At 40.9% G+C, this 26,305-nt stretch overlaps 1 protein-coding gene across 2 annotated transcripts in view; it reads right to left on the bottom strand.

Annotated features, from left to right (window-relative positions):
* LOC136866339 (protein Fe65 homolog) overlaps nt 1–19,047 on the bottom strand; it is a 331,485-nt gene extending 312,438 nt beyond the window's left edge. For both annotated transcript variants that reach the window (XM_067143201.2, XM_067143200.2), the window contains exon 1: nt 18,941–19,047. In XM_067143201.2, coding sequence (XP_066999302.1) covers nt 18,941–18,974 — 34 coding nt within the window. In that variant the 5' untranslated portion in view covers nt 18,975–19,047. The remainder of the gene's footprint in view (nt 1–18,940) is intronic.
* Nucleotides 19,048–26,305: the final 7,258 nt, after the last annotated feature.

Below are 26,305 nucleotides of genomic sequence, written 5' to 3' on the forward strand. Positions count from 1 at the left end.
AGAGTATAAAATGTCAAAATCACGTTGTTAAAAACCCGATCAACTCGATTGTATCCTCGTAAGTGTCTTCGGGCGTACCTTCCTCCGTAGGTAAGTTAGACGTACTCTGGCGGTCGCTGCCTTGACTTCCTTACGTTGTCTACAGGCTCTCATGCGCTAATACCGGAACATTTTGGGCTTGTCCGATTCGTTTTGACTCATTCTCTACTCTTGAATTCGTTTGCGGTAGGCTTGGGCCTTCTTTAAATTAAAATCTACAAATCTTTCGAAAATTTTCACAAAATTCTCAACTGTTTCACAATATTTGACGCATCTTGTCACGTTTTCTCACTAATGTTATATCGATATATCTCGCGTAGAGGAAGTGAATAGCATCTCTTAGGACTTCCTGCCAGGTCGGAGTCCCGATTTATACTAATTTTATCGCACACGTCCAGCTCCAATTTCACTCGAAAATGGCGGATGTGCGGCCCACTGACTACTGCGCCATTTGAACTTCAAAATTATTTTGGCAGACTATTCGGACATTTCTCTTTTCAATTATACGCAACCTGTATAGTTTTGGAATTACAGATCGAAGGCTTGTGTATACGTTTCACGATGCCATGGATTTTTACCGAGGAACCCAGCACTGAACGAAACTAATAATAATAATAATAATAATAATAATAATAATAATAATAATAATAATAATAATAATAATAATAATGTTATTTTCTTTACGTCCTACTAACTACTTTTACGGCCTTCGGAGACGCCGAGGTGCCGGAATTTAGTCCCGCAGGAGTTCTTTTACGTGCCAGTAAATCTACCGACACGAGGCTGTCGTATTTGAGCACCTTCAAATACCACCGGACTGAGCCAGGATCGAACCTGCCAAGTTGGGGTTAGAAGGCCAGCGCCTTAAACGTCTGAGCTACTCAGCCCAGCACTGAACGAAACGGTGGATAATTCTACGGAAAAAATACACTTTTTAATGCAGCGATATATAATTTAAATCATATATAATTTAATCTGACTTTAAAATGTTCCTGTCATTAGACACAGAATAATTTCAACGTGATTTACAAGCATTTTTAATAAATTTAGAACCATAAGTTTTTAGGTGCTGTGACGACCGTGACGACTGCCACTGAAAATTTTACTATAGTTGTTTCAATCCGATCTTGAAACTGTTTTTCCAATTTGCATATTTCCCTACATTTTACAAATCCTTTGGGAATCGTTCCTCTGGTTCCTAAGAATATGCCTTTTACGGAGATTCTGTCGACGTTATGCGACCTTTGAAATAAGGCAATTATTGCTTCATATGCATTCTTCTTTTCTCTGTAGACCTCTTCGGGTTGCGAAATAGGGTCTTCAAATCTAATAGTGAAATATATTATTTCAGCTGAACTTTTATTGAGGTATCGAACCGTTCAAAGAAGAAGGGTATCGGTAAATGTACTGTATATTTTGGGCGCAAACAATTTCCCAGAATTGACATATAAAAGAGGATGCTACCCGTTTCAAATAAATAAGTAAATATTGAAAATCTGAAATGGCGCTTCAAAGGAAAGCAAAATTTGACTTCGCGCGCTCAGTAGGAGGTTAGCTGTCCTTGTGAATATTATACATCATGGTCAGTTGTATAGAATAACAAATTTAATAAAAGAATATAAAAATTTATTGAGGATTAAGTAAGTCTTCGAAACGGTTCGTATCCCACTATCGGCAGCCCTGAAGATGGTTTTCCGTGGTTTCCCATTTTCACACCAGGCAAATGCTGGGGTTGTACCTTAATAAAGGCCACGGTCGCTTCCTTCCAACTCCTAGGCCTTTCCTCTCCCATCGTCGTCATAAGACCTATCTGTGTCGGTGCGACGTAAAGCCCCTAGCAAAAAAAAATGTCTACGAAACACTCAAAACAGCGTACCGCCTATTTTTTTCTTTTATCATTGTGAAGAGTTACTAGTTGTACTTTTTGAAAGAATCAGTACCACAGGAGTAGTCCATTTTCATGCCCTTCAACGCACTTTTATCGATACCCTTATTCATTGAACGGTTGGATACCCGTAATATTTTCCTGCAATTTGTGTGTAGAGGATATGGTTGCCTAATTTGTACTTCTCCTTTAACAATTACCACAACCACACCCACCATCTAGTCCACAGTTTCCAGAATAAAGTTACATGCTGCTGTAACTTAAGAATATCCCGTCCACGGTTTCCTGAATATTTATACCCTGCTAAAATCTATAGTGATCGCATTGATGGCCTCCTAATTATATTATATAAGCCTAATTTTGTATATGGCCACCTGTATGAAGTTATATGCTGATCTAACCTATTGTTTTCTCCACAGTGGCTCCTACATAAAGATTCATGTTACTATGTTGCTGTAATCTCGACCATTGCCTCCTGAATAAATGTATAACCTATGTTGTTGTTATTGCCTACCGTAATCTCGAAAATGGTCTCTTCAATAAAATTATACTGTATGTTGCTCTAGAGACGTGCAGCCACGAGGCACAGTTCCTTAATACACTACATAAAGTTGCATCGTAAGTCTCCATTTACTAAAGGTTTAAAAAGTATTATGCATACCTCGCTACTTACTAGAAAATGGTTTTCTCTCAGTCATTATCACGAAGAATCGCTAAGCTATTTTTGGGCTCAAACGATTTCCCAGAATTGAATCTGGCGTTAGGTACTAAGAATCAAACGAGTTACTCATTCGTGAGAATTGGTGCTTCACAGCGATTGCCACAGAAGAGTAAAAAGAAACTAACAATTTATTATGGGATTCCCGGAAAGGCTTACTAGGTAAAACTAAACCAATGTATTGGACGTTCCACAATGCATAACTTTTCAAAGCACGAATGATTTATAGGTACTTAACGATATCCTAAAAGGCGACTGTGGAATTCCACATACATTGACATTTCACATATTATTGTTGCTGGGAATTCACTTCTTGGGACAAGGACTAAGTGTATTAAGTTCGAGACTCCCACTAATAGCCATGTATCTTACGTTACTACACTAAATAAAACGGTGTCTAACTTTATGAGGGTAGACATTCACGGCTCATGATAAGCTGTCTCCACTTCATTTCCATACATTTATTATCGATAATATGGGCATAAAATTAAGTAAGAAAAATGATTCAGAACAGCAGTATTAGACCATATTTACCCGACAGTTAAAAGATTTTGTAGTCATAGCAGCAACAGCAGCAGCAGATGTTGTTGTTGTTGATGATGATGATGATGATGATGAGGAGGAGGAGGAGGAGGAGGAGGAGCAGCAGGAGGAGGAGGAGGAGGAGGAAGAGAATGAGGAGGAGCAGGAGGAACGGGAGTCGCGAATACTCAGCAGGAGTGAAGTCCGTGTATCTGAAGTGTTTGTACGAAGAGTTGTATATGTATTAGGGGCTAGGGACTGGAAAGGACGCGCCCGTGACTTATATATTAGGTATATCGAGATTCGTCGTTAATTGAAGAATGACATGAAGGAAATAATATCTATAATGCAAAGAAAGAGATTTGAACCCAGGCGTCGTCTGAACTACCTTGAGTGCACTCCATTCCAACTTTTAAAGCAAAACCCTTTCCGTACAAGCCATGAAGGCCTTTAATAAAGTCTAAGATAAAATACTTCCAATATCCGTAACCTCGGCACTGAGGGCCAGTTTTACCACTCGCTGGTAAGTTTACGGATAACTTATCCTCTGCGTAAACGTTATTTAGTAAGTTACCGGCCACTTCGAGGGTAAAATAAGACTTCGCCTACCATGCAAATCTTGAGAGCTGAACATTATTAGGTAAGTTCACAAAAATATGACACCGTAACAGTGATCGATACTGTATTGCATTATTTTAATCAAGAATTATTCCCTTAGTATTTTTTTTTTTGCAAGTTACTTTTGGTACAAAGGAGGACTATTTAAATCAGTGTCGTAAACTATTGAATGATTTGAAACTATCGGTAAATTATAGTCCTCTGAACTTCTCCAGACATCACATTTCAAATTGTGTTCCTTTAACTTCGATTTAACACCTACCAGTAAGTGTGCTTCCCGAGTTGCTGCAGTCACATCTCTCACGCGGACACCGATTCTGGCTAGTTTTCGCGAGAAAAATCTTCAAAAACAACAAAACAACCCCATGGCGCAACAGCCTCGAAGGACTATGGCCTACCAAGCGTCCTCTGCTCAGCCCGAAGGCCTAAAGATTACAAGGTGTCGTATGGTCAGCACGACGGATCCTTCAGCTCGGATAACACTGTATTTTTATTGTAAAGAAGGACGACAACTTCTTGCATTACCCTTTGATCAATCCATACTGTTCATGGATTTATTTACGTCCCACTAACTACTTTCACGGTTTTCAAAGACGCCGAGGTGCCGTAATTCAGTCTCGAAGGAGTTTTGTTTACGTACCAGTAATCTACCGACACGAGGCTGACGTATTTGAGCATCTTCAAACACCACTGAACTGAGCCAGGATCGAAGCTGCCCAGTTGAGGTCAAAAGGCTAGCGCCTCAACCGTCTGAACCACAAATGTGGCTATCCTGCATATTTTTTTTACAAACAGTTTTACAGTGAGTCTCCAAAGTACGAAGCTTCTTTTTTACTGTAGAAGAAATGGCGAATTTATAATGAGCATTTCGATTTCGTGAAATCCGTAATATTCTACACCACGAGCATATTACCGTAATAAACATGTGCGACAATCGTATAAACTACGGAAAATCCCTAGTAGTTGGCATCTCTGATTCAAACAACGTAATTACGCATTCGGCGACTATGCTCCAAGCATAACAGTATGCTAAAAGACATGGATTGCTTACCGTCTACAAAAATTTAAGCAGATTGGTCAAAGAATGACCATCTCGACACACACGAATTGTTTCAAAGAATATGATGATGATGATGATTATTATTGTTGTTTAAAGGGACCCAACATCTAGGTCATCGGCCCCCAATGGTACGAAGTGAGACGAAATGAAATGACAAATTAAAAGCCGAAAAACATCCACTGACCACAATTCAGAACGAGAGGACGAAGAATTAATGAATGGATGGATATGAATTTAAAACGATCAGTGGAACCGACCCACAAGTGCCTCACATGCACAGAAGCTGGTGTAGAATAATAGTATTACTGACCAAAGAACTGCTTCTATAGCCTAATACTGAATCGATTATACTTTTAGTCGAAAGGGGTCCAAAATCCAAGTCAGTGGCCCCTCACAATGGTACTTATCACCAGGAAAGTAGAACCGTGGTATATGTCATGTTACGGTACTAATCAAGAGTAGCGTAGACTCGCGGTATTCCACACATTATGGTACTACTCACAGGTTATGAAGTCTTACAGACCTACGCTGTTTCGCACATTGCGGCGCCATTGACAGGCAACGCAAACCTATGGTGTTAATTACCTAAGTGTTCTAACCACAGGGACTCGTACTATCCCGTAGTGTTCCTCATATAGTGGGTACTAATCATACGCAAGCCAGAACCATGGGTTCCCTCATCCCATGGTGTCGCTCATATAGTGCTACTAATCACAGGTACTGTAAAAGCCGTCGCGCTCTCGTTTGCTACTAATCACAAACCCATTTGGTACCCAACACAGTGGTACTACGCGCAAGTAAAACCGACCCATGGTGTTCCCCGCGTGGTGGTATTAATCACAAGTAGTTTCATGGTTCTAATTTGAACATCCCTTGGTCGCCCCTTTTAGTTGCCTCTTACGACAGGCAGGGGATGCCGTGGGTGAATTTTTCTTCTGCTTTCCCCACCTACAAGGGATCAAAGAATATGAAATATGCTCGCATGTTAATCTTAGTTCCCGAGAAACAGAGATGTAATATTTTGGGAAATGTTGATTTCGATGATTTCTATTCCATCAAAGTTCTAAATTCAGCTGATACAAGCGACACATGGCCTTGGATGTTTGTATGTTCTGTAATGCGATTATTATTCGCAATGGGAGTTATCGCAATGGAGAGCGAGCTGACCTGAATTAATTCGAGGGCTGGGTCAAGGAAAAGATATCTAGAGAGCGGCAAGTGACGGCTAGCACACCTTCGTAACGACAAGTGGTTATGAAGTGTTACTAGAGTGACACTGACCAGAGAAACCGACGTTCAAAGTGCAGCAACCAAGATTTGAATCCTGGATACAGTTTAAGGTCTATCCGATCGTTCACGGGCATTTACTGGTTCACGAACCACAAGAGTGGTTCACGACCTTCCTGTAAACTACAACAGATTATACTGTGTGAGGCCAGTTTTTAGGAACGTGCAAATATAAAATATAATTAAAGGTAAGAATCTTGTAATTCATTATTTGTTTCCAAGTACGTACAAAATATATTTAGTATTTGTTTTAGAATCGTCCGACTCCTTGGCTAAAATTGTCGGCGTTGAGGCATTCGATTCAGAGCGTCCGGTGTTCGATTTCCGGCCGGGTCGGGGATTTTAATCGCGTCTGATTAATTCTTCTGGCTCGGGGACTGGGTTTGTATCCAGTCCAATGAATTCAGAATTGGCGGCTGGAACGGGTTTTCCTTAGCCTCGTGAGACGATCGAGGAGCTATTACACATAAGAGGCAGTAGACCCGGTCGCACAAGCCAAGTAGCTGATAACGTAACACCCAATTTTTTGCAGACCACCTAGCTTGGCAAACGACGATGGCTCCAGGAATAAGTACTCAGCCAAGACATATAATTACCCGTGTGGCTTCAAGGACTCCAGAAAAGACAAATAACATTAATCAAACATGGGGGAGGGGTGTTGCACAGACAGTGGTCTAGCTACGCAGCTACGAATTATAGAGTCCTGCCGACAAATTTCGGAAACTTCGCTTGAAATTTTTAATAAAACCAGAGCAGTATATATTTAGTTTTATTCATTTTGTCACTCGATTTGATGTATGTTTACCACGAAATTGTCTGTGTGTATTGAGAAGGTAAGAAAAATATAAATGTATGTCCTCGTCCAAAGCTCTTTTCAGATACATCCCCAATGGAGGTGAGCTATATTATATTTTTAAACACATATCAACCCACCTACCAATATTAAATTTATGGCAATACTGGGAATCGAACGCGAGCCTCCGACGACGGCAGCTAATAGCGCTAACCGTTTCGCCACGGAGGTGGACACTGACAAGGTAAAGAAGGAATTAAAGTCGAAATATCAGACCTTACGAAATCTTCGATGTAAGCATCACTAGTCGTGGTAATCACTTGGATGGTTATTCCGAGTGCTTTGTTACCGGACAGAGGAGACATAAAAGAACGATTAACCCTACGATACGTAAACTCCGGCTTTAGTGGCTTGTTCGGTGGTAACAAGCAGTTACCCGCTCCAGGTATGGATAAAATATTAACTTTTCTTGGTTCTGCTATATTTTGAGGATCGTTAATTTTCAAGGATACATTACTATTACCTTGGGTCTAACAGAGTTATTTTTCATAATTACAGTACAAACTGTATTACAATATGATCTTTCAGATGTCAATGTCTTCATTAACGACGGTTGTAATTAAGAGATTCGTAATGCTTCCCACGTCCGGGAATGAATTAAGAACAGCGACTGTGTGCGTGTTGTACGTAGTTATATAAATAGACCAAGGAAGTAATAATTATACACAGCTATTTACCTGGAAGCAGTTGAATTCCCAACACAGTATCTATCTGGTACGGCTAGACAGGAATTTTTAGTCATTCACTGCATGAATTAACTAGCTTTTCTCACGGCTTCGCCTACATCAAGCAGGTTTTGCGAATTCAAGTGACTGGCTTTCGTAAAAATTACCAAGGGAACACAAAGGTGTACCAGTTTTAACTACTGCAGTGAAATGGTGTTTAGTGTACTAGATTATAACAGGTTATTTTTACGATCAGCTGATGATGGAAAAATAACATTAAAGCCCTACACACCGCATGGATCTCTTGTTTCTTTCTTACTGTTATAAAATATAGTTACAGTATAATAAGTTAAAAATAAAAATAAAAGTTAAAATAAAAAATAAATTACAGTATAAAAAAACTCTTGTTATGGACTACCTCTGTGATCGCCTGAACTTCTTCGTAGAAATTTTCACACTACATAATTCTTACACACACCGTTTGAGGATTTATTTCATGATTTAGACAGCGCTAAGCTAAGCCTCAGAGCAGATCTTCCCGTATCTCACGCAGGATTAGCAAACCTAAAAACTGTTACTGTAGGTGATTTTTTAAAGATGGGTATGTGGTCACGCGAAAAAAAATCTGCAGAACATTTTATGCTCTACAATACTTATGAACATGTTTATATGGAAATCTAACGGTTTAGGTAGCGTAAACCGGGAAAGTCATCGCATGGCAACTCGAATTGTTTCAGAGAAACCATTACTTCTCCGCTTCCTTTTATCACAGTTTAACATTAGATGTACAGAAACCTTCATGATATCCTCTAGGCTACAGTGAAAAACCACATAAAAATGTCCAGCGGTTCTCGAGTTACAATCGAACACAGACATATAAAGACCGATGGATACTGAGTTTTATGATGATAATGCTTGCTGTTTAAAGGGGCCTAACGTCGAGGTCATCGGCCCCTAATGGTACGAAATGAGACGAAATTGAATGACAAATTAAAAGTCTAAAATTCTCCACTGACCAGAATTCAAAACGTGAGGATGAAGAACGAATGGATGGAGATTAATTTAAAACAATCAGTGGATGCGACCCGCAATGCCTTACATTCACAGATTCTCACGTAAAACAATATGATTACTGACCAAGGGACTGCTGCTATAGCATAACATTGAATCGATGATGCTTGCAGTCTAAAGGGGGTCCAAAATCCAAGTTATCGGCCCCACATAACGGTACTTATCGCTAAGAATGTAGAACCATGGTATTTGTCATGCTGCGGTACTAATCAAAAGTAGCAGAGACTCGCGGTATTCCACACATTACGGTACTACTCACAGGTTATGAAATTCGACATATACTACAGACCTATGGTTTTTCTCACATTGCGGCCCCATTTACAGGCAACGCAACACTAGGGTGTTCAGCACATAAAGAGTACTAACCAGAGGGTGGTGGTGTTCGTCATATAGTGGGTACTAATCATAGGCAAGGCGGAACCATGGAAGAACCATGGTAGCTATTATCCCATGGTCCCGCTCATATGGTGGTACTAATCACAGGTACTGCAAAAGCCGACCGCACGGTGCTCCTGTGTGCTACTAATCACAAACCTGTTTGGTACCTAATATAGTGGTACTACGCGCAAGTAAAAGCGACCCATGATGTTCTCCGCGTGGTGGTATTAATCACAAGTAGTTTCATGGTTCCAAGTCAATCATCCCTTGGTCACCCCTTTTAGTCGCCTCTTACGACAGGCAGGGGATACCGTGGGTGTATTCTTCGTCTGCGTCCCCCACCCACAGCGGGTACTGAGTTTTATGTACTGTATGTCGAGACTAGTTTACATGTTGCACTCGTCCTTGAAAGGTTAATTTTTGTAAATTACACGAAACAAAACGAACAGGCAAGCTTATAGCTTTACGTGATTGCCGATATATTGACCACAGTGGTGGGGGTCTCCAATTTTATGTGAAATCCGAGCAACATAGATTTGACAATTCATCTCAAAATGCTTAGGCTGGGTTTCGAACCGCAGCTGTCTGGGTGAGAAGCCAGTGACCTACGCTATGCCACTCGGCTCTCACGAGGTTTATTTTAATCAGGAATGAGATTTTATATGACTGTATACGGACTACGTTTCATTAGGGTTATCGGAGTGAACGGTAGTCGAAACTGCGACCTTTCTCGCTCCAAGGTAGGAACAATGTTAAGACAGGTAGCCTCGTGTAATTCGATAGTGCGAGCCCATCAGATTAGAGAGCCTTCAGTACAAGGTCGTGTGCTTCCGGCCAGCCCTGAACGTCAGAACAACCTCTTACACGAGATTGCGAAAATAGTCAACCCTCAGTGGCGTACCGTTAGTGCCTGCGAGGAATGCAATGCGGGTGGGCCTAAGGCTTAAGGGGCGCAAACTACCCCATAAATAAATAAATAAATAAATAAATAAATAAATAAATAAATAAATAAATAAATAAATAAATAAACTTTACTTGGATGTCAATCTGAAAGGCAAAGGTTACATAAGGATGCTTTTGTTGAACGGGTTGAAAAATTGAAAAAGATTGTGTTTACAGTTCGGAAGTAGAAGTCAGGAGAATGCATCTAGCTGAAATTATTATTTTGAGTCCAGCAAAATCGTCTCTCGCAACATGAGTGGCACGCTCTCACTAAAACGCACTGAAAAGAAAAAAAGAAATCACCGTGACTATCTCTGCAAATGGCTTTACAAAGCTATTAGTAGTAAATAACTCCATCACAGCTGCCATTGTCCCAGACTTCACGACGTTTTACCAGTTTCCTTTACCGTTTCTCCCGCCGAAAGATCATTTCAGAACTAAAACTTATAAAGAACTATGAAATGATATGGCCCAAGACAGATTCACTTAAATCAGTCTCCTTAGCACCGAATGTGATATCTGTGAATACCGGGCAACTTGGTCGTGCGGTTGGGGGCGCGCAGCTGTGAGTTTGCATCCAGGAGATATTGGGTTCGAATCCTGTCGGCAGCCCTGAAGATAGTTTTCCGTGGTTTCCCATTTTCACACCAGGCAAATGCTGGAGCTATACCTTAATTAAGGCCACGGCCGCTTCTTTTCCACTCCTAGGGCTTTCCTATCCCATCGTCGCCATTAAGACCTATCTGTGTCGGTGCGATGTAAAGCCAATTGTTAAAAAAGAGATCAGCGAAATTAATACTCAAACATCCCAGAAAGCACGCTCTTACCTGGTCGACCTTCCTTGAATTTTTCTACCATTCATGATTCTTCCTATTTTCATCCGATGCCTCACTGTCGGATCGGAACGGTTTCCCTTCCTCCTCCAGCCACAAAGTAGCAACTTAAATACTACCATTACAGACTACCACAATTTTTCTACATTCAAAAACACGTGGTTGATGACCGAAGACGTTCCAAACACATATCGCAACAATTACCCATGGTAAAGCAGGGGTGAGTGGTTCAGACGGCTGAGACGCTGGCCTTCTGATCCCAACTTGGCAGGTTCGATCCTGGCTCAATCCGGTGATATTTGATGGAGCTCAAATAAGTCAGCCTCGTGGCGGTAGATTTACTGGCACGTACAAGAACGCCCGCGGGACAAAATTCCGGCACCTCGGCGTCTCCGAATTTGTAGTAGTTAGTGGGGCATAACGCAAATGCCATTATTATTATTATTATCATCATTATCATCATCATCATCATCATCATCATCATCATCATCATCATCATCATCATCAATGGTAAAAATTGACGACTGAGTTTACTTCAAAAAAGAAATTTAATTACTACATACATACACTGTGGATTTTTATGCCTTTCAGTGTTCAGTTCAATCTGCAAGCCTCTGTGCGTTAACTATGCTCCTACATAATCCTCCATTTGAAAATAGCTGTGCCGTTTTAGTTCCACATCTCATATCACAAAATCGTTAAGCATATCTAACCATTGTTGCCTTGGTATCCCTCTGCTTCTCTTACTGTCCATGGTAGACTCGATTATTCTCTTAGGTCATCTATCGTCCTCCCATTCGCCTCACACGACTCCACCACCGAAGCAGGTTTACACGCATAGCTTCAGCATTAGAATCCATTCATAACTCAGGTACGTGGAATGAGGAGATATAGGTTTTCTGTCATTGTTTCCACCTGCTTGTACTAGCTTTTATTCTAGCTATCTTCATTTCTGATACTTCCAACATATGAAGAACACATTCTGAATCCACCCTGCTTTCACTCCCGTTTAGCTTTATTTATTTGCTTATTTAAAAAGTGTTATCATGAAGTGAAAACTTGAAAAGATGAGGAGACGGATTAAGTTATAGAAATCTCAGTTATCATGAAGTGTCACAATGATTTATCGTTTCTGTTGTGCACTGAAAATTACCCGCCGTAATACCTGGCAACGCCGTACGATAACGTCCTCTCACTGGGAAAGATGACTGATGACGAAAGCTGATCACGCTATGTGGAAAAAGTCATCGGCACGACATACGCCAATTGAGAGATTTAAATCAACACTGATTAACAGATAATTCCGCCTCTTTGAGCAATGCGAAAAAACCGAAGCCGGATCTATCCACTTGCTCGGACAAAAAATCTCATTCATTGTTTAATGATTTTTAATTTCCGTTTTTAATACCTTAACTTCTCTTGCTGTATAAACTATTAACTCTATTGGACCTTTTGGAATCTTTTCCATATTCTCACACTGATAACTGTCGTTCTGTATTCCGTCGTCCCTTATGCTGCAGCCGTAGTGCTTACTTGACAACTTGAAACGAACTAAAATTATACTGTTAATGAATATGACTGCTGCTTTAAGGGGCTAATCTTCATGGTTTTGACCACATAGAAACAACATTCCCATTGTCTGTGGAATGTAATATTAGCCCTCCGCTCGGTCCTACTTGGTTCGATTCTCGGTTTTCACAAAATGAAGACTAATAGGGTGCATTATTAGTCTCACGAACGCAATAAGTGGACATTTCGTCGTTGTATCACCTCAACCTGAAGAGAATGGAGGTATGATATCTACCTTATATATTGATACTGTCGTTGATTATAGTGATGATCGTTTCCCATTATCTCTCATTTTATCGCACTGCGTTCACTTGTTTTTATGTAAATTTATCACAACTGTACACTGAAACATCTTTATAGCGTATATTTGACCACAGGGCGCACAATCAACAGGATGTAACTCTGTTATTCGGAGGAAGCCCACCCACAGCCGACATATTGGCAGAGTGCGGCCCAAAGAGTGTAAATGGAAAAATAAAACAGTGCATTTCCGAGCTAAAAGTCCTGTTCTATGAATAGGTTACAAATATCTTATGCATTGTCCGGTTAGCGTGCTGGCCTTTGGTCACAGGGGTCCTGGATTCGATTCCCGGCAGGGTCGGGAATTTTAACCGTCATTGATTACTTTCGCTGACACGGGGGCTGGGTGTATGTGTCGTCTTTATTATCATTTCATCCTCATCACGACGGGCGTCAAATCAAAAGACCTGCACCTGGCGAGCCGAATATGCCCTCTGACACTTCCGGCACTAAAAGCCATATTCTACGCCGTTTCATTTACCTTATGCATTTCTTTTGTTTTACATTTATCCAATTATTATTATTATATTTAATTTTGTAGTTATTCACTAAATAAGCAAAATAAATACAACTCGAGCTCCAGATTCCAGCAAATCCTAAGAGCTTTCATTATATTACTACAGATAAATTATAGTAAAATATGCACTGATATGGCCCATAAAAACAGTGTCATCGTGTTTACAAAAGTTAGAAATGTGTATATTTGTAAAAAGGGAAAAGCGAAAAAATGTGACTCATAAATCCGAATCCTAGTAATGAGAGTCTTGAAAGATGCCCGTCCAAACGAGTACGTTTGCTCACAGATTACAAGTTGAGTTAAAATAGAAACATTCCAACATCGGCCTTCCAGAGCTTGGTCCCAAACTGAGCACGACTGATGAGTTGCCTTGGACTGGCAAAGTAATTTCAAGCCAGCAGATTGTTTCAAAGCCGTTAACGTGGTAATCCTCTACTATACGGAAGTACTGGAAATCAATTGAATTACAGTTTCAATTAAACGACAGATTACGGTAATGCACGCCTCATTATTAATTTTAAACCGGAAATTACTGTTGAAACAAGTAGGTACTACTACCAGGTACCAGCAAGGCAAAGTACGAGTTGTAAATCACTTCAACATCTTTTAGTAAAATCACTTTGTTTCTGCTTTATTTTTTGCTAGTATTTTAACGTCGCACTAACCCACTGGAGATTTTCGGCGACACAATGATGAGAAAGGAGCACGTATCGCCGTGATACAGATCCAGCATTTGGCTGGAATGAAAATGGGAAGACACGGAAAGTAATCTTCAGGTTACTCACTGTGGGATTCGAATCCACCACCTCCCAAATGCAAGGTAATAACTACGCAACCCGAAGCGCGCGATCAACCGCTGACTACAGCTAATGCTATAAATTTAACTGAAATCAAAATGACTGCAAGTCCACTGGACTTAAGTACTCGATAAAAATGCAGATTGGCTTAGGCCTATATCACGGCTGTTTCTAGCCATGGCCTGGCGAACACAACGTACTGAACCCATGACCTTGCCCCAAGGGTTCAGTACCTACGTCGCACAAGGTGGTGGTGTCTGTCCTGCAGACACTAAGCGATAAAAATCAAGACCACGCTACGATTATTTTATTTTATATTTTAGTGAAAAGCATACAACAGAGAAGAGGTCTTCAATTACAACATACCTTACAAATTTGAAATATAACAGTACATATACTAATTGTATTAATGGCGATAATGAGATTGGGTTAATTATAATGAGATATGAAGAAAAGAACATAATGATGGCAAGGATGGTAACAACTTCGTGTAATAATTACTACTGAATTAATTAATACGTGAATTATATTTTAAACTCTGTTAGTGACTAAACCATGAGTCTGAGCTGATGGGAGAAAATTTTGCTTGTTCACGGCCATTCTGTTATACTTGTTGCATATTCTGTGAAGTGGTGGGTTTCTGCGACTGCCTGTGTTTACATTTTCACAGTAGAACGTAAATGAAACTCGTGTTTTCGGCTTGGGACATTGAATTTTAATAAATAAAATAGGAATTATCAAGGATATTATTTACAACTTTGTACATATAGCATATATCTCTATGTGATCGAAGAGATTTGAAATTAGCATCTGTGAGGGGGAAGTCGTAGCACACATTCAAAGGAAATTCACCACATTTCCTCATATAGAGAAATTTCAAAAACAGTTTCTGGACTCTTTCTATCGTTTCGATACATTTATTGTTATATGGGTTCCACTAAATGGTTTTACATTACGCATGATAAATCCTACAATTTTATCAGCGCTGTTAGCTGTTCTTTCAAAGACTTGGCATCGAATAATACAATACCAAGGACATTGTGTTCTATGACTTTTTTCAGTTCTCCCGTAACATCGACTAAGTGAAAGTTACCGGCACTTCGACTCTTGGGAAAGAAAGGGTTACACACTTGGAAATATTGAGCTTTAGTTTGTTGTTAATGTTCCATTCGGAGATGTTATCTATATCACACTGTAGAGGGAAAACCAACCCTGAAGGGTAAACGGATTCGGAAGAAAGAAAGGAAGGAAGAAAATTAATACCATTAATACAATTTTTATAGCCCCAAAGGTATCCACTATTGAGAAGTTTCAATAATAATAATAATAATAATAATAATAATAATACAGTGGCTTATAAATAAGCAACATTTCCACCATTAGCCAGGATGAGTAGTTCAGATGATAGAGCACTGGATTTTCGAGACCAAGTTGGCGGTTTTGATTCAAATTCGATCCGTATATATTTGAAGGGTTCAAGTATACCAGCCTCAACTTGGTAGTTTTATCGGCACGTAAAAGAATCCCTGCGGACAAATTTCAAAGTAAGTTAGTGGGACGTAAAGCCAATATTTGGTAGATGTTACATGTTGTGTTATGTTATGAGATATATTTCTGCACCATGGTTTCGGAGAGTTTGTGGCATAATGTTTGCCTTTCATAATTTGTTATGTTTGAGTTTGAACTCTCCTACTCCCGAATGAAAGCGTACTATTACACGCTTTGCTAGCTCGCTTGATCTTCCATTATTTGCTGAAGGTAGATGATACATTTCACAAATGATTTCCAAGGAAATTGGTGATCAGTCATCCAGGACCTGGCCTAATTTATAGTACGCGTGACCTGTTCTTTTCCGCTCCTCCGCGATCTAGCACTACCGGTAATTGATGGAAATAATAATAATAATAATAATAATAATAATAATAATAATAATAATCTTGGCAGGTTCGATCCTGGCTCAGGCCGGTGGTATTTGAAGGTGCTCAAATACGTCAGCCTCGTCTCGGTAGATTTACTGGCACGTAAAATAACTCCTGCGGGACAAAATTCCGGCACCTCGGCGTCTCCGAAAACCGTAAAAGTAGTTAGTGAGATGTAAAGCAAATAGCATTATTATTATTATTATAATAAAAGTTCCCCAACTATTATTGGACTTAAGTTACATCGAAGTGCCGGAAGTATTCCCTGAGAACAGATTTTTTTATATGCCAGCAGTGTCTGATTTGAGCTCACTGAAATGCCGTAGACTACCTCCGAATTCGATCATGCCTGCTAATTTCTATAATTAAAATCGTGAAGAGGAGAATGTCCAACGATAACACTACAGAACATCTCAAAACAACAGTCTAGCTTTGTTGACACAAGTCTTTACACTGTTGCACGAACTGATCCGTTTCGGATCGCAGACTTGCAGATAGAAGGGTCTCCTTGGAGGAAGTATCCTCAAATGTTAGATTATTCAATAAATGTTAAAGTAATGTAAGGTTAGCAAAATTATAGTTTAATTTTTCAAGATTTAGTTTTTAATCATAATGAATACTGTACATTCATTTAATAATTTTAAACTTTTTTCCTATTTGTTTAACGTCGTACCGACACAGATAGGCCTTATGGCGACGATGAGACAGGAAAGGGCTAGGGTTGGGAAGGAAGCGGCCGTAGCCTTAAGGTACATTTGCCTGCTGTGAAAATGGGAAACCACGGAAAACCATCTTCAGGGCTGCTGACAGTGGGGTTCGAACCCACTATCTCCCGCATACTGTATACTGGCCGCACTTAAGCGACTGCAGTTATCGAGCTCGGTAAAAACTTTTTATGATAAATTAATTTCAGTTAAATTACATTTTACGTTTACATTAAATTATATTACATTTACTTTCAATTTTAAGTAATTATAATGTTCAGTATATTATGTTTATGCAGGTGTATAACTATATGGTTTGGCATAATAGCAGGCTTCATAGCCCGAGCCCCGCCATGTACAGGAAGTCATAAATAAAGACATAATATAAATACAAATGGTTGAAAGAAGGGGCAGGTTTTAAACTGGAAACTAATTTTGTTTGTCATTTTCAGAATAATTTCAAGAAAGTTAAACCAGTATACACAGAATATCAAATTCTGTCTGACTCTTTGGCTAAATTGACCTTGGGTTCAAAGGGTCCTGGGTTCGATTCCCGGCCATATCTACGGTCTGGTTATTTGCGTTCAACTTTATACACCTTCATTTAAATACAACAATACATTACAAATCACCACAGAAACGCGCAATATCGAATATATCCTTTCACGCAAGGTTTGCGTCAGGAAAATTATCCGACCGTAGAATTGGGCTAAATCCACACCAAGTACCAAAGCCAGGAAGAAAAAGACAGAATACCTGACTCGACAATCAACCAATATAACCAACGGATCAATAAAGTATACCGGAAAGGATCCGACAGTTCAACAAACACAACTGGAAAAGTAAGGTCATATTTTTATCCTGGTCTCCTTCGACAAACTTATGTTAAATACTTTTAGCTTTTGTCAACCCGATGACACGGCTTTGGTTATGAAAGCATAGGCCTATTTTATGATATTTTGTCACTAAATCTTTTAGAAAAAGGAGAGGGTATAAAAGCATTTTCTTGGTCATTTTATAACAGATTTAGCCGTTCTCTTTCATTCATATACTTTGTGCCAATAATGTCCAGTGACTTCGTTTGCCTGATTAGAGGGAGCTCAATGTGAAAAGCGAGATGGATAGTGATAAATTTTATTCCTTGAACGAATTCCACGCTATTCGAAACTACCTGTATATGAAATTACTGACATTTTAGGGGTATAGGATCAGAATTGGATGAGAGTAAACTATATATTTCCAGTAACGATTTGACTCTTTAAATATGTCCCTGTTACTTTATAAATAATAAAATCTGTCACTAGTCAACACGTTTAATGAATCTTGTACTTCAGAAACGACTTTCAGAATTTAGGCTCCATTGTCAGGTGGCGAATTGACATTCAATTGCTGAGAAGTACCAGATTCAATAAAGATTGTGTCTGAAAACAGATTTAATTATTTATAATAAATTAATTCACAGCGACGGACAACGCCTAAATAGAACATGATTATGTTTAAGATTATGCCCTTGTGATGCCCTCAAACATAAAACTATATTTCCTGCCAATCTAAGTTCCTTCAAGCTTGAGAATTTGAAATTTCATATGGTCATCCCGCGCAACTCCTCTTAAGTGGAAGACTAAAGTAAGATTATTTTGCAGATAGTTGTATTTAAAAACATTTTATTGTTTTCGCAGAAAAAATAAATTCAGTTTATTCTGTTTAGGATGAACAGTCTCCGTGTCCTATAACGAGGAGTTAATCTTCACCAAAAAATATTGTGGAATGTCGTAGAACACCGTAAAAATTCTTACACGTAAATTTTGGGCAATATTAAATTTCATTTGTGTCATAGTTGCAAAGTTTGTAAGTCTATTTCGCTTCTTTTAGGGCATTTCAGAGTTTTTAGATAGTAGAAATCAGATCCCTACACATCATTATCATATGCCGGGCAAGATGTAGCACTGCCAATAAATCAATGTTAAACGACCGAGAGCTGCTGTCAAAACACTGAAGGAAAGTTATTACATTCCTCATTCAAGTACCGAATACATTAAGCGGACTACTGCCCAACCCAAACGACCAGCAGGTTAAAGTCAAACTCAACCGGCAAGAGACTTGAGATGAATGCCTTCCGTGTCCAATTCCAACCTAATGTTATAACATTCCAAAGAAATTCTTCAGGAATTTCATCAAATCTTCCAAGTGATTTGACCACGAAATGGGACCTGGCGACAATAAATATGACGAATAAATTAAGCTCGTATGGCGTCGTACTTACGATTTAGTCTGTGCAGCACCATTTCCCTGTACATAGACACTTTGGGCACTGAAAAATGTTCACTTTTTATCCACTACGCTAGCAGGCTGCGGCCCGCTACACAAGCATCCCAACTGCATCTGATGGGGGGCCGTGCTAGCCGTTCCCTGTGCCGGCCGCCAGGAGCGCTTCGGTCTCCCCCTCCAGCGCGCCGATGACATCATCGGGCTTCTCTTTCCCAGTCTGTCGGCCGGTTGAAAAGAAACATAGTTCAAGCATTTCTAATATCCAACCCACAAATTACGCTTGCATTCCTATCAAGGCAGGCGAGTTGCAGTAACCTAGCATGGGTGGGGGATCGTGATGTACACTATATTCGCTTAAGCGCACAACTCACTTCGTCATCACTAACGAAACGACTACAGTTACATAGGATTGGGAAAGATGTACCACCACTCATATTTTATTATTATTATTATTATTATTATTATTATTATTATTATTATTATTATTATTATTCCGGCTCCATGGTCTTTAGTTACAGGGTCCCGGGTTCGATTTCTGGTAAGGTCGGGAATTTTTACCATAATTGGTTAATTCCGCTGGCACGGGGGCTGGGTATATGTGTCATGATCATTTCATCCTTATCATGACGTGCAGGTTGCCCACGAGCGTCAAATAAAAAGACCTGCATCTGGCGAGCCGAACGTATCCACGACACTCCCGTCACTAAAAGCCATGCGTTATTTTGCTATTATTATTATTATTATTATTATTATTATTATTATTATTATTATTATTATTGTATACAGCAAGAGGTTGCACGGATTCTGCATCCTTCCTCTGCCACCGCAAGGAACGTTGGGGCTAATGAACGCACCACTACTTTGGAGTGTGTTTTAATGTTGACAATACACTCTGCCTCAGCGTCGGAACATACAAGTTTGTAAGTCTATTTCGCTATTTTTTAGGGAATTTCAGAGTTTTTAGATATTAGAAATCAGAGCCCTACTGATATGTATCATATCATATATGACGAGCAAGTTGTAGCACCGATAAATCAATGCTAAATGACAGAGAGCTGCTGTCAAAACACTGAAAGAATATTATTACATTCTTCATTCAAGTACCGAATGCATTAAGCGGGTTGTAAATTTGCTTTCAGGAGATGATGTATTCGATCCCACCGTTGGCACAAATGAAAGTGGTTTCCCGTGGTTTCCTATTTACACACCAGTTACCTTAATTTCGACCTAGTCAATATAGGCCTATGTTCTCTTTCTTTGGGCGCTGCTTCTCCCAAACCCTGGTGAGCGGTAGCGAAGTGTGTTACACAGTTTTACGAGCAGACACTCTTCCTAACGCCAACCCCATGTGGAGCGATATATTCACAATTGCATGTTTCTGTGGTGGTTGCTTGTGTAGCGTGCCACTTGTGTGTCACCCTCTCTCATCTAAAAGACAGTCTGCCGTTAAGGCGTAAAGCCTCTATGGTCTGATACCGTGGTCAGCTACTTCGAGTACCGTGGGAAAACAAATCGCCATCCGAATGTTGGCCGGCAGGGTAGGAGAGGTGGTGGTATACGATTTCCAATCACTAGATTGCGTGCCAAGAGCCTGGATTCATTCCAAATGTCTCCTCAGCGTTCATATTGAGTAAGGGCAAACGACGCTGTTGATGGCGATTCGACCGAGCTCGATAGCTGCAGTCGCTTAAGTGCGGCCAGTATCCAGTATTCGGAAGATAGTGGATTCGAATTCCACTGTCGGCAGCTCTGAAGATGGTTTTCCGTGGTTTCCCATTTTCACACCAGGAAAATGCTAGGACTGTACCTTAACTAAGGCCACGGCCGCTTCCTTCCCACTTCTAGCCCTTTCCTGTCCCATCGTTGCCATAAGACCTATCTGTGTCGATACGACGTAAAGCAAATAGTAACAACAACATGGCGATTCGTCCGTCGGGAGTAGACTCCTTGCTGTTATTCGATAAGAGAAAGCTATGTGCAGGCACCAGGTTTCACCCTCTCCCTACCTTATTATAGTCATTATCATCCCCTCACACCCAGACGCGTAGGTCGCCCAAGACAAGACCTCTCTGGAGGTCACACGACATCAATGAAAGAAAAAATTCAATCAGAAATTAAGTTGTTGGCGGTCCATGATATGCCTACATGGTATTCATGTATGTCTACCTGTTAGTCCCGCTTTCCTGATACGGGGTCGAGGATGGGGTGAGATGAAATTATGACATATTTTACGGCCGGATGTCCTTCCTGACGCCAACCTCAGTTGAGTAGCCAATGGATATGAAATGAATGATAGTGAATGAAATTAGGTGAGGAGGAGGAAGGAATCGGCCGTGACCTGTGTATAGGAACTGACTCGGCATTTGCCTGGAAGTGAAGATGGGAATCTACAGAAAACCATTTTCAGAACTGCCAACGTTGTGGTTCCAACCCACTCGCCTTCCGAATGCAGAGCTTAGTTCCATAGCCGTAGGGCGTTAATTCTCCTTGCACAGTGTTTACCTTGTATTCATAATATGGGTACAGGCATTTACAGTAAAGGGAAATTTTTTGAGTTAACTAATCGGCTCCGCGGCTCACTGTTTAGTATGCTGGCCTTTGATCCAAGACATCCCGCCTTCGATTCTCGACCGTGACTGGGTGTTCATGCCGTCTTCAACATATTTCTTCCTAGGCAGGGCCCCATCACACAGACGCGCAGGTCGCCTATGGGCGTCAACTTGAAAGACCGGAGACCACACGCTATTATTAGCTGCTGTTGCACCTAGGTATCTACGACAGCTGTTGGCGAAGCTGTGGAGGATCAAACTAGCCTTCAGGCTGAATACCCAACTTCTGAGTCAAGAACACAACTTCGTCAGTAATATTTATAGCAGATAATATTTTTGAAAATGTACGACATTCTCTAAAAAAATAATAGCAATCTCCTTTTATAAGATCTCAGCTTCCTAACGAGGAGCTGAATACACATATATCGTCTTTACTAGGCAGCTCCTTATCTTTATACTGTATAGGGTTTATAGGGTTACAGAAACCATAGACGGTACCTCTCCTGAAGACAGCCCGGTTCACTGGCTGAGGAGTAGGGCGCTGTTCTTTGTATCGAGAGACCTCGGGTTCGATTCCTGTCCCAGAAATGGCATCTTAACAGTGGGTGATTTGGGGACTGGATGTTTGTGCTGTTCTTACAGTTCTCTGCAACTCACACATACAACGCTTTCCTACACTGTACGCAAAATGTTGACAACGTCATCTTAGACACGGAACCTCCAGTTGTTACAATTCGTTTAATCACACGCAAAGGCTGGGATTCGAACTACGGTCGGCATGGTGAGAAGCCAGTGACAGAGCCACTCGGCTACCACTGAATACTTCACACGGAAGACGTCACCTAGCCTAAGAAAGGCTATGCTGAGACTAAGATTGCCACAGGAATATTATTCAAAGAAAAACTAGTTACTTGGCTGAATGGTGAGCGTAGTAACCATCGGTTCAGAGGGAGCCGGATTGGATTCCCGGCCGGGACGGTGATTTTAACCGCGTCAGGTTAATTTCACGTGTTCGGAGACTGGGTTTTTGTGTTCACGATCACACTATGAAACATCACATACAATATTGAATACAACCCTCCACATAGGCCTATGTCAGAATATGCACCCAGCCGTAAAACTGGGTTAATGCCATACGAAGTGCCAACCCCAGATAATTGGGAAACGACCAGGAATTAGAACTAGTTGGAACAGAAACAACGAGATCACTTTACAAGCTCGTCTAATTTGTTTCGAATACTAGCCGAACGCAATATAGTCCAACTCGTTGGCTGAATGGTCAGCGTACTGGCCTCCGGTTCAGAGGGTCCCGGGTTCGATTCCCGGCCCGGTCGGGGATTTTGATCACTTCTGATTTATTCTTCTGGCTCGGGGACTGGTGTATGTGTCCGTCCCAACACTCTCCTCTTCATATTCAGACAACATACCACACTACCAACCACCACAGTAACACGCAATAGCGATTACATCCCTCCATATAGGGTTGGGGTCAGGAAGGGTATCCTGCCGTAAAACAAGGCCAAATCCACATGTGCGACGCAGTTCGCATCCGCGACCCCACAGGTGTGGGAAAAAGCGGTAGCAAAAGAAGAAGAAGACTAGTACGTAATATTGGTGATGGTGAACGGGATTTCTAAAACCTGTGATTATGTAAAACATTTTTTGTATCGGTTGGAATTGTATGCAATAAGTATATTTCATGTTCTCCTTCCAGAGGTACTGAATACACTGACTGCTTTACATTTCATAACAGCTTAAAACTCTGAAAAAGGAAGACGAACAAACACGAGAACACGAGAGCTACTGAGAGCTCTCTAGCTTTAGCCAACACAAGAGGATCCTGACTCACTGACCTGACATTCCGCAGCGAACTGGGGAAGCTTAATGAATCACATCACAACCCACCATGTCTGGAGCTATTCCCTGGGCTGTACAGTACATTAACTTCGGTACGAACAGAGCGAGATAAAAATGAATGCGTTCGTACATAGAACTACATTTATACTAATCATTTATCTTCATATTGTGATAACGGACCTGTTTTCAGTCAAATGCCTTCGGAATGTAAAGTACGATTTGCGGACAAAGAAAAACTTACAGTGGCTCAAAAAAGTATTGGTCTGCCCATAGCCGTGGTATGAACGGAACAGTATAGTGCAAATAATGGTGCATATAATGGAATTACACGTATGTAGATATGCAGGACAGTCAAGTACATAGGCAGATTGAATATGGAGCCAAGGGGATTCATGATGTTTGCAAACGGATCACCAATACAACGGCGTGCGTCATTACACGCCAAACAAGTATTGGTCTATTAAACAATATCATCGTGTTTTCGTGCTGTCTGCCGCAACTCTGGCTCATTGTGTCTGTGCTAACACCTTAGAAGGTAATATTCAACACTGTTTCCGTGCTCAACCAGCAATCGGAAGGAAAATGAAAGAAACAATCGTGGAAGAAAGAAGGATTGCAGTGCGACTATTTCAAAGAGGTAAACTTTCAAGGAAATAAGTGAAATTATTGGAAGAGCTGTTACAACTGTTAAAAATATTGTGTACAGGTACAAAATAACAAAGATAATTGAAAATGGACCAAGAAGTGGACGCTCCTCAAAGTTATCAGTACAAGACAAACGGCAAATTGTGCGTTAAGTGGCCCAAAATATTCAGCTAAGTGAGCCGAAGATAGCAGCTGCGTTACAACAAGATGTAGGAGTGCAAGTGTCATCCGAAATCATTCGAAATGTGCTACGCAAAAAAGGGTATGCGGGCGAAACAGCCCGTAGAAAGCCGTACATCAGTAAGGCTAACAGGAAGAAGAGACTTGCGTACGCTAAAGAGCACAGAAATGGCAACTATCAGGATGGGAAGAGAGTCGCTTTTATCGATGAGAGTAAATTTACCCCTCTTCAGGTCAGACAGACGAGTGACTCTGTGGAGAAAGTCGAATTCTGAACTTGAAGAGAAGAACCTGCAGCTACTATGAAACATGAAGGCGGTTCCCTGATGGTCTGGGGTTGCATGAGTGCGAATGGCGTAGGTGAATTAGTCTTTATTGAAGGTACTATGGATCACAGAGCATAGATTAACATCCTCAAGACACATCTTCCATCAATTCTACAAAAAATAGGACTGTCAGCAATGTATACGTTTACGCAAGATAACGACCCCAAACTCAAAGCCCTGAACATGAAGTTATGGCTGTTGTACAATACTCCTCGTTGGATGGAAACTCCACAACAATCTCCTGACATCAACCCCATCGAGAATTTGTGGCACTATTTGGAGAAAAACGTGAGAAAATATGCAATATCAAACAAAGCTGACCTGAAAGAAGCCCTACTTACCTAATGGAATAGCATACCAAAGGAAACTACGGAAACCTTGGTACGATCGATTCCGAATAGGTTAGATGAGATTATATAGAGGAAAGGTGGACCTACCAGGTACTGAAACGTTCACAAAGGATCAAGAAACTGCATTGTGTTAATTCAGACCAATACTTTTTTTGTGACAAGTGAAGATTATTGAAGTTATGTTTTTTAGTTATATGGACATGGAAGAATTATGTTCTTTTTACAATGTACATGTTACACAAGACGAAAAATAATCAAGGATTCTAGTATATGTCAATCATTCCCTTCGATTCCTCCTCCTCACATGTAGCATATCTCGACAGACCAATACTTTTTTGAGCCACTGCACATCACCGCAGTGTAGGTTTTTCAGGTCGTTTAATGTGGATTCTCCATCCCTTCTCTGCCTCCGCAAGGGACGTTCGGGGGGGGGGGGGTGAAGAACGCACCACCTGTTTGGAGTGTGTTCTAATGTCGACAATACACACTGCATCAGCGTCGTAACAAGTCAACTCGCATAGGGTGTATCGGAGTTACGTTATGAGTTCTGTACGATGGGATATTCCGAAGAGGGCAAGTAGCCCGAAGCAGGTTCTGTTACTCTGCCCTCCCCTGAAGGGTTATATTGTGCTCATCGTATAATAAATATAATTTAGTAATTTTCCGCTGTCCGCCTCTGTGGTGTAGTGGTTAGTGTGATTAGCTGCCACCCCCCGGAAGTTCGGCTCTGCCACGAAAATTTGAAAAGTGGTACGAGGGCTGGAACGGGGTCCACTCAGCCTCGGGAGGTCAATTCAATAGATGGGGTTCGATTCCCACCTCAGCCATCCTCGAAGTGGTTTTCAGTGGTTTCCCAATCCAGGCAAATGCCGGGATGGTACGTAACTTACGACCATGGCCGCTTCCTTGTCTATCCCTTCCGAACTTCCCATCTCCCCCATAAGACCCCTGTTCAGCATAGCAGGTGAGGCTACCTGGGCGAGGTACTGGTCCTCCTTCCCAGCTGTATCTCCCCCACCCAATGTCTGACGCTCCAGGACACTGCTCTTGAGGCGTTAGAGGTGCGATCCCTCGCTGAGTCCGAGGGAAAAACCAACCCTGGAGGTCAAACGGATTAAGAAAGAGACAAAGATATAGAGAATTTTCCGCTTCCTGCAACTTTGAAGGGGATGTGTTTGGCTGTTTGAAAATGCTAAAGCATGTCTTAATGAAATAATATACGGCAATGCAACTTCCCTTACACTTTTATCCAGACCTGAGGCTGTCAGTTTTGGACATACTGTCTTAACATCTCTTACAAAATTTATAGTTGCCCACAACTTGCAATTTTACACAGTTCTCACTGTTCACGGACACCATAGTCCCCGATTATACCCCTTCACTGAAAGTTACAGTCTCGCATCCACAAATAACACTGAAGAGAACAGAAAACCCATTCTCAGGAGAGATAATC

This window comes from Anabrus simplex, chromosome 3 (genome assembly GCF_040414725.1).
Source record: "Anabrus simplex isolate iqAnaSimp1 chromosome 3, ASM4041472v1, whole genome shotgun sequence".
Taxonomy (NCBI): Eukaryota; Metazoa; Arthropoda; class Insecta; order Orthoptera; family Tettigoniidae; genus Anabrus; species Anabrus simplex.